This window comes from Tamandua tetradactyla, chromosome 16 (genome assembly GCF_023851605.1).
Source record: "Tamandua tetradactyla isolate mTamTet1 chromosome 16, mTamTet1.pri, whole genome shotgun sequence".
Lineage (NCBI taxonomy): Eukaryota > Metazoa > Chordata > Mammalia > Pilosa > Myrmecophagidae > Tamandua > Tamandua tetradactyla.
The window spans coordinates 79,118,834-79,134,427 of NC_135342.1; the positions used below are offsets into that span (position 1 = coordinate 79,118,834).

Consider the following 15,594-nt stretch of genomic DNA (forward strand, 5'->3'; position numbering starts at 1 on the left):
AGAGTGCTTTGAAAACTATAGCTTTTTCTTTCTTTGCTTTGTATATGTATTAGACATTGAAAAAATAGAAATCTCAGAAGCAGTAAAAGATTGTTTAACATCTCAGAGAGAAGGATGGCCTCAGCAAACTATAAAATGCAAAAGCTATCAAAGAAAATTCTGGCAAATCTGATGACATTAAAAAAATGCAAAATTTCCGCATGAAAAAAATACCACAAAGTCAAACAAACCAAAAAAAAAATTACACAACGGCTATTTTACTTTTTGCAAAAAAGTCTTCTTGCAAAGCAGTAAGAAAAAGAACCGTAATCGCAGAATGTCATGCAAAGGAGATGACCAGATCGTTGAAGGAAAAGATAAAGAGATGGCTTTTTAAATCTGAGGCTCATCACTCTCACTCAAAAGAGAGTAGCAAATAAAACTCTAGTTTTCATCTATCAGATAAACAAAAGCCAAATTTTAACAGCAGTGGTGAAGCTGTGGGGAAGCGACACTCTGGTAGGTTAGGAATACAGACTGAGCTCAAAAAGGGTTTGTTCTTTTGTCAATATCTTTAAAAAATTAAAAATCATACACAGTACCTTCCTGATCCAACAATTCAGCTTCTGAGTTTATCCTACAGATCGAATCCCACCCAGACACATTAAAGGGTCTTCACTCCGACAGCGGACGGCTGCAAACGACGCGGTCACCGCAGAGAACGGGAGAACCAACTGTGCAGCCCGTATCCCTGAACACCGCGTGGTCAACGGAAACAGAGGCCGGCAGCTGGCCCGACACAGTCTCCCAGACACTGAGGGTGGGGGCGAGTGAGGGAACCACCAGTGTGAAAACCCAGTCGTGCCTGGACTGTGCCGTGAGCTCCCTCTGGAAGGACCTCGGGGGTTTTCTCAACTCACCTCTCTAAGAGAGGAGATAATTGGGGAAGGCGCAGGAGGGAAACTTACCTTCAAGTTGTATCCTTTTGTACTGTTTTTTTGTTTGTTTTTGTCCCATGTGCATGTACTTTTTCATTAAAAAAAGGCATCTGGTGGGGAAAAAAATAACAAAAGCCACATCTGCAACATAAGACTGCATTTTTTTCACCTCTTCCTTCTGCCACTTTGCAGGGTCCTCACCAGCTTTCACTTGCAAAAGAGACCCCCTACAACTTGCAATGTAGATTCTACAGACTCTTTGACTATTAGAACTAGCATGCCTGGCTTCCCTGCCCTGGTCGGGGGGCTGCTCAGGTGCCATGGTCTGAGCGCTAGGCTGACACCCTGTGCCTAGGAACCCAAAGCGGTTTCAAGGGGCAGAGCCCAAGCCAGAGAGGCTGCAGGAGTGCCAGGTGAGCGTGCCCCTGGCACCACGCTTCCCGGGCACCCGAGCAGGCCCGCTCTTTGCTTCCTGTACATCGCCTCGTGAGATCGGTCACTCCCCATTTGCTGTCCGCACTCTTGTTTAACAAGCACACAGTGAAAAAAATGAAAGCAGACACACTCTTTGGCAGCCGTAAACAAACAGACGGAGCAATGAATAAGATTAGAGGTGTGGACATCAACAGACCTTTTATTAGTGAGGTATTTAATTGACTGTCAAAAAAGATTCCAAAGCAAACTAAAGATTTGAGATGCAATGCTTTGGATTGATGGCGGAAATATTTGAGGGTTCAATACTCTGTATCTAGAATTCCATCAGCCAGGAAGGTCATCTAAGTACCTGAGAAGCTGTTAAAAACAGCTCTTTAGATGGACAATCAATCACCCTAGGCCCTTGTTGAGACGCGCTCTGGCGCTGCTGTGTGCCATCTAAGCACACGCTTCTCTCTTGAAGGCTCATTTACCAGCCTTCTGCTTTGGTCAGGACTATTGCTTAGTGGGAAGTCTGATGAGCTTCGTGGCAGAAAATGCAGAACCTGCAAAATGCAAACAGATCCATTAACTATGGCTTATAATCATGGCAAACCATGTAATAAAAGGCTGCATTTCCATCAGAGCTGCCGGAGGGCAGAGTTTACAGCAAAAATCAAAGGGACGAGGTATGTGTCTTAGAGGTGGGCTTGCAGTCCCCTAAAAAGCAGGGAATTCCTGGTGGTGTAGACTGGTGACTGGGGTTGTCTGGCTTCTCCAGGCCTCCCTCACAGAGGGAGATGGCAGCTCTGAGACTCCATGCAGTAATCTAGATGCATCACTCTGTCCAATCACCCACCGTCCCCTGGGGAGCACCGGGCATTAAGCAACGCACCCCGTCATGGCTCCCGGCTTTGGGTGTCTGAGCGTCCCCCAGGTGTGAGTCACTGGCAGCGCCCCACTCTCGCTTCTCTGCCACCCCCATTGACTCAGGGGGAGGGGAACGTGCAGCACTGAGAAAGGCAGGTGTGGCACTTTATTATAAACACCTGCGGAGGGCCACGCCTCGTGAAACCACGTCATCTGCAGTCTTGTGCAACGTCCTCCATTAATACACTGTTCTGTATATGCTCTTAAAATAAACACAGAAATTCCATGGTTCAGGGAGCTGTTCCCAAAATGCATCAAGATGCTCATCCAGTTTATCTGTTAAAATGGAACATCGAGGCGAGCTTTCTAGCTGGGACGGCTGCAGCCCTTGTCTCGTGGTCCAGGATGACAGGTGCCCGGGAGGGGCCGAAGGGTGGGGGGAGGGGCCAAGTCATGCCCCCCACCCCGCCCAGGCTAACCCCCTCCTACGTGGCAAGAACTCGCATTCCCAGCAAAAGCTCATTCCTGCAGAGCTCTGAAATGTCTTGGAGACTGCACGTCGGTAATAAGGCAGGAACGAAGGCTGGAGACTCAAGTGGCTAGTTTGACACTTAAGGTTTCGAGGAGACGCAGCCACTGGTCAGCACAGGGCATCAGAGGGAGCTGAACCCTGCGTCAGCCCCAGCACCCGCTCCCTTTGTCCTGCTGGCCAGTGCCGCTGGGGGGGCACAACACAGATACAGGAAAGGGTGTGGGGGTGGCAGGCGGGAGCTCCTGTTCAGGGTCACTCCAGGTCACTCCAGGTCTGGGGCTTCCCGGAGCCCCTCGCTGTGACGGCTCCGCCCGCTGATCTCCAGCAAGGCCTGGGCCTCGGGGTCCACGTCCAGGATGCTCTTGCTGCCCTGGCCCTTGGTGGGGTGAAGAGGAAAAGTGGGGTGTGGTCAGTGAAGGGCACAGAGAGAGGAGGCCTCCCCACAGCCAGGAGCACGTGGGGACCCCTGCTGCTCCCGGTCCGTCAGAGGGAGGACGATATTCTACTGTGGCCACAGAGAAAGGAGGGGGCGGGGAGGGGGGCTCTGGTTCCCTCCGAGCCCCTTCCCACCTGTTGAGGTGACCACGGAACAGGGAGGAGCCCCCATGGCCCACCCCAGCCTCCTCGGGTATTTGCAGACGGGCAGACAGACAGAAGGGCTGCACGGCATGCCCACAGCCACCTGGCTCCGGCAGGCCCCGGCTTCCCAAGGTCGTCACAAAGCTGTCCCCAAATCCCACCCTGGGGCCGGCCAGCAGCTGGAGGAACCGGTTTGGAATAAGCCGTCCCCGATGGAGGAGTAAGACGGGAGGACAGCAGAGGGGACAACTGAGGGGGTGGAGGAATGCCCACGGGCTCGAGGTCCCCGGGACTCACCGGGTGTGGCTCTGGGAAGTCTCCGACAGCCCACACCTCCATCTTGTCAAACTGGAAGTTCTCCTTGGCGGACAGCTGCGGACTGTTGTAGGTGGTACACGTGGGCTTGGCTTTGCTGTGTCCTTTCCCGAAATCGACGTCTACCCAAAGCCCAAAGTAACCGTGCTGCCCGCCCATGCCCTGTGGGAAGCCATGGCAGAAGGTGGTGTCACCAATCCCTCACTGTTTTGGAAGCTTCTGCCGCCACCAGCCTAGCCTCACGCCTTACCTCCACGCCAGATGAGCGCAGAGGAGCAGTGAATGCAGTTTTGGTTTTTTTTTCTTTAAACTGTGAACCATGTAGATTGGTGTAATTTAAGACTCCATCCCTCCCCCAACTTTCTAGAAGAATCATTGCACTCTCTAGACGCTGACCCCCAGCCCTTTCTTAGAAGGCTATGCTGGCTGAAAGAGCACTGACAGCAGAGGACTTTAAAAAGGAAAACCACAGGGGCCCAAAGACCCGAACCTTTACGATATGGGGGAGGACACACAGGTCCTGAGGTCAGCGTCCCACCTGCCCACCTGCTCTTATCCTTACCCAGAGCAGGAGACCAAGCTCAGTGCACAGCAGGAGCTGGCTGCCATCAGTGAGCCAGGAGAGAAAAGAGGGTTCAGAGTCACCACCACCCCTGCCCACCGCGCCCCTGTGCTTGGTGCAAAGCTCGTGGTCCGTGAGACCGACCGGCACTTTGAACCTCACCTCCCTGGGAACTTCTTCAAATGCCACCTCTGCCAGCTGCTCTTCACCTGCCCTTTCTCATTTCTGGCAAGAAGGGACCAGAAGAGGAAAATGCAACTGACTCCCCAGAGCCGCTGGTCTCCGTGGCTAGTTACTGGCTACTGGGAGCTGCTGCTGGGGCCGACGCCCTGACCTGCCACCCCTTTCTTTGGAGGAGGCAGGTGCATAAACCCTGGGCCCCCCCATAGCCCGGCCACGTCCCTCCTGCTCCCAGGGGAAGCAGTACAGCCAGTCTCAGAAGAATCAAGGTGCAAGTGGAGGCCTGGAATTTCCCAAAATTCTTAGTTTTGCGCTAAGAAACAGAGAAAAGAAACCGGCTTGGGAGTGGGCAGGAGACAATATTCTCACCCACCTGAAGCTGGGTGACAGGGGCCAGCACATCAGCAGGTACCACCCGGCCCTGCCTGGGAGGCCCCTCGCCTGCCCGGCCCCCCGCTGGCCCTCAGCCTCCGAACACCGAGTCCTCCTTTCACCACCGCCAGGCAGAGCCGGGAGCCATGGTCACCCCCACCGGAGCCCACGTGCTGCTTTAAGAGCTGCCCATAAATGCTGCCCAGTGGGTCCCGGGTGGCACTACCCCTCCCCTCCCCCAGCACATCCTCCAAGCAGGTGGCAGGACAGGGACACTCAGGTCCTGAAAGCTGCCCACCATCTGACCAAGCCAGGAAACTTGGCCGAATGCGCCATTCGCACACAAAGCCCTAGAAAGAGCCCACCAGGGGATGCCCCCTTCCGCAGAAGAAATTCTGTTCTAGTTATCACTGATCACATCACTGAAACCTGGGGCACCGCTAACGACATGCTTACTGCAGCGAATGCCACAGAAGGGAAGGTGGCCCCCACAATTCCCAGGTGTTGAACCCATGATGTCGCAGAATGGACAGCAAAAGGGGAAGTCGACAGGCTCTTCCCTGGTCCTTACCAGCCCATTTGGGATCGTCTGCTGGCCGTGGTTCAAGTACATGTAGTGGCTGTTGTAGCCTGTGTCCGGGAACACACCAAGGCTGGGGGACACAGAGAACAGGAAGCACCGGTTGTCCCCTGGAAGTGACCAGAAATCAAAACCAATGGGAGTGTTGCATCTGAGCTTGGCTCCAAGAGAAGCAGGGGATGCTCACAGGAGCTACATCTCGGGAGGCAAAGCAGCAAAGACTCAGGTGGGACTGCGCTCACCACGCACCTCAAAATCAGCTGTCATGGGGACTGCGGGGCAGTTTCCAGACCCAGTAGAGAAAGAGACCTCACAGTGTCCTGGGGACCCAGATGGTTGAGAGGGGAGGTGGGTGTTGGGATGACAGCCAGAGAGGAGGGTGACGCCTGCTTGTCGGGGATACTTCTACCCCTTGCCAGGGAGGGCAGACAGCGGGACTCTGCACACTGTTTTGGAAGCAGGGCTGGACAGCAGAGTCTTCCTAACCTGTGAGCAAGGCCGAGCACCCTTTCCACACACACGGACTAGATCCCCCCACGCTGTGGCAGGATGTACGCTCGGAAGACCGCCCAACCCCAACAGCAGGTGTCATCCAGAAGGAGAGAGAAAACCTACAGACCAACAGCTGCCCCCAGCGGTTGGGAGGCACCAGCGGTGAAAGGTGAGCAGCTACCTTAGGCCAAGGGCACAGGTGTGGCCATGGGTCCCATTAAAACAGGCACCACCTACCCTGCAAAGGACCAGGGTCCCAAGGCACTCATTCATTCATCCATTCATTCATTGACTCCCTCAGCAAGCAAGTTCAGCCTGAGAGGGGAGGAATGAAGGCCACCCCTTGCCTTCAGGGGGCTGGGGGGCTGAGGAGGGGGGCTCAACAGGCATCCCGGGGCAGGATGTGCACTGGGGTGGAAAGACGGCCCCCCACACTGGGAGGCTGCAGAAGCGGCCTGGAGGAGCAGGAGGGGTCTCGGGGGAAGGTCAGCCCAGCAGATGGGAGGCTCTGGACCAGCAGGTGGCCTCCTCCAGACAGACCAGGAGGCCGGACAGGCACACAGCGGGGGGAGCCATCCCAGTGGAGGAAGGACCTGTGCAAGGACAAGGGTTCTTGTGGGGAACCGCAGGTCCCTTCGGCCATACAGAGGGGATTGTGCGTTTTGGGGGACAGGAAGGGGAGACGGGCTGAAAGATCATTTGGGGCCAGGTGATGGAGGAGCTTCCCTCCAGGCTAAAGCCTCAGCTTGGTCCAAGGGTCTTAGGCAGCCCCAGAAGGTGGGGACAGGAGTTACAGACCCAACAAACTACCTGGCCTCTCCGTGCTGCCCTCCTGGGTGCTGGGCCTCGGACAAGCACCGCGTTACTTGCTGAGGCACGGGCTGTCAGCCAACAAGCAAGTCCTGGGCTTCTGCCACCCCAGCAGGAGCCTTCCACTGCCACAGACCCACACATGCACCCCCGCAGCCTGCTCTTAGGGAAGGCCAGGTGGGGGAGAGCACCCTTGGGGGACAGGCCGAGGGCCTGAGAGGTCAGCCTTAGCTGCAAGGTGGCCAGGCCTGCCACAATCGAACTCACAGTGACCAGCTGGGCAGCCAACACTGCCCAGTGCCCAGCTGTCCCCGAGCTGCTTTCTGCAGCACGCCCTGTGATGGAGCTCGAGTCCAGGTTAGACGTCTGGTGAGGGCCAGGCCGGGGGTCTCTATCCCGCCTCCCCAGCCCACAGCCTCGGGTCTCTCCAGCTGTACCGCAGGGAGCGCGGGCGGAAACGAAGGGGCCCCCATGGCCGATAAGCCACGCACAATCTCCAACATCAGCCGAACGGACGAGAAAAGGCAGAACTTCAACCAAGTGCCGGGGGTTCTGCCACCCGTGGTGAACAGCTGCCCTCTGCTGGAATTTCATTCTCATATTTAAGAACAAAATGAACTTGAGTTCAAAAACTTGGTAATTGCATTCTGCACTTTTCTTCAGGAAGATGAATTCTGCTTGTTAAAAAACACGAAGGCTGGCAGAGTCGATCTACAGAAAGCTGCTGGAAGCAGCAGGAGTTTTATCTACAATTACTGAGATACGCAGGGTTTTCACATGCTGAGGCATGTGGCTGCACAGGGAAGGGGGGCAACTTTCATCTCCCCAAAGCCTCCAGGTCCTGTGTGCAGTTGACATCCACCCATGTCATTGCAGGCTGACAGGAACTGCGAGTTCGAGGCTGGAGGAACTTAGCGTGTCCTGTGTGACTCCACTGGGAGAAGGCTCTGAAAGCTTGGCCTGGCTTCCCACGACCTGGCCCCAGACGCCTTTTCCCTCTGCAAGCTGGCTGGCGAGCCCTTCGCTGTAATGAATCTCAGCTGTGTTATGCGCTGCACCCGTGAATCTTCCGAGCGAAGCCCTGAGCCTGGGGGGGTGGGGGTGGGGACGCCGGCACAGTGGGGAAGGCATGGGTAGTAGAAACTAAATGAAAGATCTGTAACATTCTGAAACCCAAAGATAAACCAAATTCTAGAAACAACAGGATCTTGTTAGGGATGGAGGACTCGAATCTTTTATCTGATACTTAAACTCCTTCTGCAGCCTCTCAGGCAATGGCTGTGCAGCCTCTGTTAATCCTTCTCTGGTTTTGGGAACCCTCCTAGGCACCATTTCCTGGCTCCAGAAGATCCAGCTAGCAGAGGGAAGACAGAAACAAGTACAGAAGCATGCAATACAATAAAGAACACACGAGGTACCTGGCCTGGGCCTTGTGTAGTCAGGAAGGCTTCCTGGAGGAGGGGACCCTGAGCTGAGTCTCAACAAGTGGCTGGCCATGAAAACAGGTGGAAAGAGGGAGAAAGGGCAATGTGTACGAAGACCTGAAGATGAAAGAGAGCTCGGCCTGATCTAGAAACTGCAGGTAGTTCAGAGTCAGAAAGACAGAGCTGGAGGTGAGGGGTAAAAGCAGGTCCTGAGGCTGGAGACATGGGCAGAGGTGAGGCACGTGACCTCAACATCATGGGGATCAGTGGCATTTTGTCCTGAAGACGTGAGGTCTGCTCAGGGGTTTTAAGAAGAACACCCATGAGATGCTGTGTGGCATGACGAAGGGCTTGGAGAGAGGCAAGGCCACAGGCAGAGGGGCCACTAGCCAACCAATGCAGGGACACCACGGAGGGAAGAGGCTGGAGGGACAGAAGAGTCAAAGGGATCTGACAACCATTTGGTTCAGATGCGGTGCTACCGCCCCGAGGAGAGCAAGGCCGCCCGGTGCCGTGTCCCCAGGCTCAGGGCTGCTGCAGGACCGCGGAGCCTCCTGCCCTGGATCCACTGCAGTTCGGCGGTTCTTAACCACGACCCCATCACTGCAAAGGAAGGGCCCCTTCCCTGGGTCCCTCCGGCCTGCACCTGGACTGTCAAATCCCATCACAGTCTCCATTCCATGGCCACCGGCCCCCAAGGAGGCCCACTGCAGACACAGCCCATGCCACGCACTGAGGAAAACAGAACCCAGAAGCACAGGCCCCGTGAAGGACAGCTCTCTGTCCAGGAGATGGGGGTTCCGGAACATCTTTAAAGGCCTGTCTTTATCAGGGTATTTTCCTTTGAGGGAGGGGAAAGAATTTCTTTAGAACCTTTTGTCCAGTGCATCTGAGGTCAGGTGAAGAGTTTCCAAATCCCAGCAAAATCACAAACCTACACAGCAGGAGAGAGGAAGGCAAAGGGAGCAAAGCAAATACACCCGGCAGTCCAGGAAAGGAAGACGGTCCAGGAGACAGAAAACGTGGATCCGAAAGCCTGGGTCTCCCTGGGTCCCTCGAGGCACCTGCACCCCAAGCTCTCCCATGATCTGCAGACCTGGAGTCACTTAACAATGCTGGGCTCCTGAGGAAACTTGGGGCGACAGTGCCTGGACCTGCTTACCTGGCTCTGTGGCCAGAATTGATACGGAAACCCAGGAAGCACTAAACTAGCGCTGGGGGCAGTGTGTGATGATCCTTATCACTGTGTCCAAAAAGCCCTTCCAAGACTCACCACTGGTCAGTGCCCCAAGCGCCCCGAGACCACGGCCATCTAACTAAGCTCCTAAGGCCCACCTTGCTACCAGGAAGGCTTGGGGTTTGGGTCACCAGATCTTACCCTGAAACTGAGGCTTGACCTCCCAGGAACAGGACGCGAAGCCCCCGAAGATGTGGCCATCGTGGTCCTCGAGGACCAACACACAGGGCCCGTGGTGTGCGATGCGCCCGCAGAGCTGGGAGAAGCTGTGCCCATGCAGCTCAGACGAGAAGAGCAGGTGCCACCTGTGCCGCTGTTCACTGGGCAGGTTGGAGTTGATGTAGATGACCGACAGGACGTCCAGGAGGCTCTCGAACTTCCTCCCTGGGTCAACAGTGCACTCGGGGATCAGGTGGGCCAGCTGGAGGGACGGGCTCAGGAGGAGAAGACCTTTGCAGACGACCACGTGCAGGAACGAGGACACGAGGGGCTCCTGGAACGTCCAGTCCTCGATGGTGGCCTGGTCACAGTCGCAGTCCAGCCGCTCAGGCCCCAAGAGCTCCTTGCCATCTGAAAATGGGAGAAAATAATACTAGCATGGCAACTGTGGCACCTCATTTTTACTGTCACAAACTGTGCTATCCATGAATGCCCACTGAGTGCTAAAAACATGGCAGTAAAGTAAGTACACCTGGATTTCAAAATGTGGGCAAACAGCTCAATAATTTTCTATATCAATTACAAGTTACACTTTGGGTATACTGGGCTAAATAAAACATATTATTGTTTTCTCCTATTGCTTTTTCCTATTTTAATGCGGCTACCAGAACATTTCAAATCACACATGTAGGAGAAGCTTAGCCTACCTGTTGGCATGGCTAAGAGTTACTTCTGGAGGACCTCTTTTGTTGCTCAGATGTAGCCTCACTCTCTCTAAGCCCAACTCTGCAAATGACATCACTGCCCTCCCCATTACGTGGGACATGACATTCAGGGGTGAAAGTCTCCCTGGCAGCATGGGAGATGACTCCCAGGGATGAGTCTGGCCCTGGCACTGTGGGATCAACAATGCCATCCTGACCAAAAAGGGGGAAAAGAAATGTAACAAATAAGGTATCAGTGGCTGAGAGAGTTCAAATAGAGTGGAAGATGTCACACTGGAGGTCACTCTTACACAAGCTTCAGTTAGATATTGCTACCTATCAGACATCGCCAAACCCCAACCAAAACCATTCCTGCCAATCCTAAAGAACACCTGGGGCATTATATAAGATGCTAGAAATGGTCTATACACTAGGGTAACTTTACAAATCTTCCAGCCTCCAGATGGGTCCCTGGACCAGTTAAGTCCTGAAATGCAGAGGGGCCAGCCTCCCCAGAACATCAACTAGTTTCAGCCCCCATCCCATATTATCAGCAGCCCCTTCCAACTCGAAAAAGTTATAATGGGCAGAGCCCAAATATCCCTAAAGAGTGAGGGAAAAGATCAAAGGTGATGGTGGAGTAATACAGAGAAGGTCAGGTTTAACACATGGGTATGAGGGCTAAATCATTATACGGATATTTCTTTTAGCCTCTAATAACTTAGAGCAGCTAGAAATAAAAACCTAAAGTTGTAGAACTGTAACCCATACCAAACTCTGAAATCTGTTCTACAACTAATTATTGTGATACACTTGGAAATTTATTGTTTTATATGCATGCTATATTTCACAATAAAATTTACCAAAAAAATCACACATGTGGATCATGTTTGGGCTGGTGGGTGCTCTCTAAACATCTCCACTCCAACACTGATCTCCTTTGCTCTGCAAGCTGCACTTCAGAGAGACAGCTCTGCCCTCAGCCCAGGGCCCGGCGTCCAGAACGGCTTGGCAATTGGAACTTGGGAAGTTACACCAAAAGAGCTGCTGTTGGAGGGCTTCAGCCCCAGCAGAGTCATTTGGGAGGGCTTTGAAAGTATGTTGTTTCCCAGGCAAGTCGGAGCGGTGGTTGGTGACTTACTGGGGCACCCTGCTAGCTTATCGGGGAGGAGCAGGTTTCAGTAAACAAAAATTAGCCTTGTTTCCAAGCAGCGTCTAGAGTCCCGTTTTCTCTCTCCTACCTACTAAGGGGGGTGGGGAAATGGGGGGGGGTGGAGAGTACACACTTGGGGCTCAAACAGCCTGGCTTTGCGTCCCAGCTCATGACCTGTATGACCTTGGGCGAGTCCTTTCACTACTGTGTGCCTTGGTTTCCCCATGTATAAACAGAGGGAAGCTAGGACCTGCCTCGTTTGGATGGTACGAGGCCTAGAGGAGTTTTGATGTCTTATACTCTTGCTGGTCCACGCTAAGGCACAACCTATAGCTACTGTACTCACCCGCCCATGAAACTGGGTCTCGGCTGAAACAATCAGGGCTCCTCTAACCCAGGCTGACTTCTTCACCCAGGAGATGCAGGAACCTTCTACCTCCTGACTTCTATTATGTTTCAAAATTCTTATCATTTCTCATCAAATTGTCTTTCAAATACCTCTTGTTTCTCATCACCTACATATTACCTGAAATCTTCCAACTCAACTTACTCTACAAAAATGAAAACTCTAAATAGAGACTCACACTTTTATGATCCTTCTTTTAAAACACACTGACTCTAGGCTGATGAGCAGTTCCTTCACGACTAACGCGTCTGAGTTAGCGTGCTAAATTAAGGAGCATTTGCTATTATGGGCAAATTCTTTCCAGGTACCTCATTCAAATTAATTTTTAAAACAACCTACTTTCAAGCCACATTTAAAAGTCTAGCTGTGTAATAAAAGAGTAAGACTTTTATTAAATGAGTCTCTACTCTGCAAAGAAACTCACCACAGGATTGTTTTTTTAAATCCCAGGAAACTCTTAATACCTGTTTCTCACACCAACAACGTCAGAGCACACATTCTCCTCAAACTGCACGTGGAACAGTCTCAGGAACAGAGCATGTACTAGGTCACAAAACAAGCCCCAATAAATTTACAAGAACTGAAATCATTCAACTGCAACGGAATGAAATTAGAAACCAGTAACAGAAGGCAACTGGGAAAGTTCACAAGTTTGTAGAAATTAAAGTTTATTCCCAAACAACCAATGGGCCAAAGAAGAAATCATAAGGGGAATTCAGAAAATACTTAGAAATGAATGAAAACAAAAATACAACATATCAAAACTCATGGGATGCAAAGTAAGCAAGGTGGAGAGGGAAATTTGTAGCTGCCAATGTCTATATAAAAAAGAAGAGAGATCAAATCAATACCCTCACCCACCTCCTTAGCAAACTAGAAAAAGAAGATCAAACTTGAGCTAAAACAAGCAGAAGGAAGGAAATAAAAGAACTGAAAAGAAACATAACTGAAATAGACCAGAAAAACAATAGGGGGAAAAAAATCAACGGAAGCAGAAGACGGTTTTTTGAAAAGATCAGCAAAATTGGATGGATGAAAAAGAAAAGAGAGAAGACTCAAACACTGAAAACCATCAATGACAGAGGGCAGGCGGTGGAGTCGCGGCCGCGTGGAGCAGCTGAAAGGACACTTGCCTGGAAGCTTCACCTGCGAGAGCAGCTGAGTGGCCAGCACCCGCGTCCTGGAGGCGGCCCCCCGAGCCTGCTTCCCCGGCCAGCCCCGCAGCTCCTGTCGGTAGTCGAGCACGTGCAATAGAGAGCCAACCAGGTCCTCTGCAAACTTGAAGATCACAATCCCACCATTAACGACACTCTCGGTGGGGCCCAAGACCTACGTCCTGTCAACCCAGGGAAAGGAGTTTTCTTTCTCTAATGCCGGTCAGGGTGCACTGCCACAGGGGAAGCCTGAGACAGTCACTCCTTTTCCTGACCTGCACACTCCCGGCTGGCCTCACAGTTTTGCCAAGGCCTCTGACCGAGAGTCCTGACCCTGACACAGTCGTTGCATGGTCTAGGGCTCCCTGAGGGTGGAGACACAAGCTGGAAGGGCTTTCCGTCCCCTCTACCTTTTGGACTTCTCTTGCTTTCACAGGACCTTCTGCGGCAGAAATCATTTTGAGAATCACGAAACTCTTCTCCTCGGCGTTTCCTTTTACCAGGTGGGACAGGGACATCGTGAGCTGCTCGTGGGAGACGACCTCGCTCGGCCCCTTGGCCTCCCCCATCGGGGCAGACCTCCGCATGGCCTCGTACAGTCTGGTGACCATCGCTGCGGGAAGAGCGTCCCCAACATGGCTCTGCCAGGGACAAGCGGGAGAAAAGGCTGTAGGATAGGGTCTAAGCTAACGCGGCGGTACCACGGGAAAACAGCTTTGGGACCACTGCCACTCCACAGGGCGCCCACCAGCTGTCAGCCCTCGAAATCCCCATGTGCCATCTCACCCCCACCCACGGGCATCCTGGGGTGTCCTGGCCTATGGCTTGTCTGGGCCATCAGTGCCTTCCACAGCCTGGTCCCACCCGCCCTTCCCCAATCTCCCCAAATGGGCCGTGTCGTTCCTGTCTCTCGCCATCAGCTACTCTTCACCCTGCGTGGATGCTCAGACCATCTTCATCCTCCAAGATCCCATCAGCTGCCATTTGTGTGTCGGAATTTATAAATATATGCAACATAGGTCTACAAATAGCTACTTTGGTCTCCTCTATGTTAGGGATTCCCACATGCTAGCTGGCTTTCACTTCTTAACATCAGTTCTTTGTGCACAATACGTGCTTTGTTTTGTTTTTAATTTAGTACTTAATGCCTTGACAACATTCTGTAACTGTTGTTTCCTATTTTGGCTCCAGCATCAAATTTTATTTGGTCAAAGAGTTACAATTAAGTGAGGAAAAAGCACACAGATCCACAACTTCCGGCACAGTGGAGCCTGAGCACTGGGCTCTCCTGTAACGATTTACCGACTGCGACGGCACAGCGTTTGTCCCGCCACTGCAGTGCTCTGCTCTCGTAAGGAGGCTCCTACCTTCTGGTGCCAAAAGAGTTTTCCTACTTCTATCTGTGTGGCAGAGTGCTACTGGAAAAACAACCACTAATTCTTTCCCATATTAAAACGTATCTGGTCACCAAAGCCAACCCTACTTATCTCGCAACACTGCTGGACCTTGTCACCCCCTCGGTAGTCAAGTCTCTAACTGGTTCTGTTTGCAGCAGCTGGGCTGGGGGCCCACGGAGAGGCTTCTAGTCTAGCAGAGTCACACACACACGTGCATGTGCCAGAGAGTACACACCTGTGACCTGGCAACTCCCAACCCCCAGGCCAGCTTCCCCGTATTGAGCATGGCGGGGTCCATCCTAGGGCCCCATTGACTCTCCCGCGCATGTGCTGGAACAGAGGCCACTAAACCGCCCGTCCCCTCCCAGGACTGCGAGCCATGGTCTCTCCCTGCTGGGGACCTGCCTCGGCCTGAGCACTCAGACTCGCAGTGACATGTGGAGCGGGGCGAGAAAATGGGAAAGTGGGCAGTGTTGACTCCTTAAGTGCATCATGGATTTCAGACTTTCACTATTTTGTGAGGAGTACCACAAAACTCCCAGCATCTCAAACACAAATTTCCGAGGCCAAGGAACACAGGAAGCTCTATGGTTCCTGCACCTACAAATCCCCTAAGGCAGACTCTTCATTCAGCGGGGGGGCCCGGGCAGTCAAGACAGCAGTGGGTCAGGAGGTGGGACACAGGGCTGTCCCCTTCAGAGTTCATTTCAAGTTAGAAATGTCCCTGATGCAGCACATAAATCATGATCTGATTTGGTTTCCTTTATTCATTATCTAAGGAACTATATTGATCTTTTAAAAAGCAGAGAGGTGGGCAGTTCAGTAGAATGCCCAACTTCCATGCAGGAGGTCTGGGTTTGAGTCCCAGACCATGCACCCCCACCCCCCCAAAAAAAGTAGGGCACATTCATTTGCATATTGTCCAGCGTTTGCACCCTGACCACACCACGTGGTCTGCAAAGCCTAAAGTGGGTGCTCTCTGCCCCTCCACAGAAAACAAACCTTTGTGTTCCAATAAAACTCTTATAAAAACGGGCCAAATTTGGTCCCCAGCCTGTCGTCGGCAACCCCCGCTCTAGACTGCACATGAACCGCGGTCAGTCTTGCCTTCAGGGCCTTCAGAGAGAAGGCCTTAGTAGAGGGGCTTGAGCCGTCCTCATCAGACGACAGAGCTTCAAACAATCTGTCGACTTCCGCCTGCTCCGCCGGGAGAAACTGGGAACAGAACTTCTGACCCGAACGGCTTCTGCTGTTTCCCATCTTCCTGCGAGGGCTCTCTGCAAGGAGAAGAGTTACAAGGTTAGAGAGAAAAACTGAGATGTAATGTTTCATGGGAA

General features: G+C 52.7%; 1 protein-coding gene across 21 annotated transcripts in view; it reads right to left on the minus strand.

Annotated features, from left to right (window-relative positions):
• The window catches only part of MEAK7 (MTOR associated protein MEAK7), a 30,459-nt gene that overhangs the window by 9,069 nt on the left and 5,796 nt on the right, over positions 1 to 15,594 (minus strand). For 16 of the 21 annotated variants that reach the window (XM_077133184.1, XM_077133181.1, XM_077133193.1 and 13 more), the window contains 7 exons: positions 15,365 to 15,534; positions 13,271 to 13,501; positions 12,840 to 12,984; positions 9,426 to 9,854; positions 5,313 to 5,431; positions 3,610 to 3,789; positions 1,780 to 3,109 (listed from right to left, as the gene is read on the minus strand). In XM_077133184.1, coding sequence (XP_076989299.1) covers positions 2,996 to 3,109; positions 3,610 to 3,789; positions 5,313 to 5,431; positions 9,426 to 9,854; positions 12,840 to 12,984; positions 13,271 to 13,501; positions 15,365 to 15,534 — 1,388 coding nt within the window. In that variant the 3' untranslated portion in view covers positions 1,780 to 2,995. The other 5 variants (XR_013163794.1, XM_077133197.1, XR_013163795.1 and 2 more) reach the window with 5 other exon arrangements.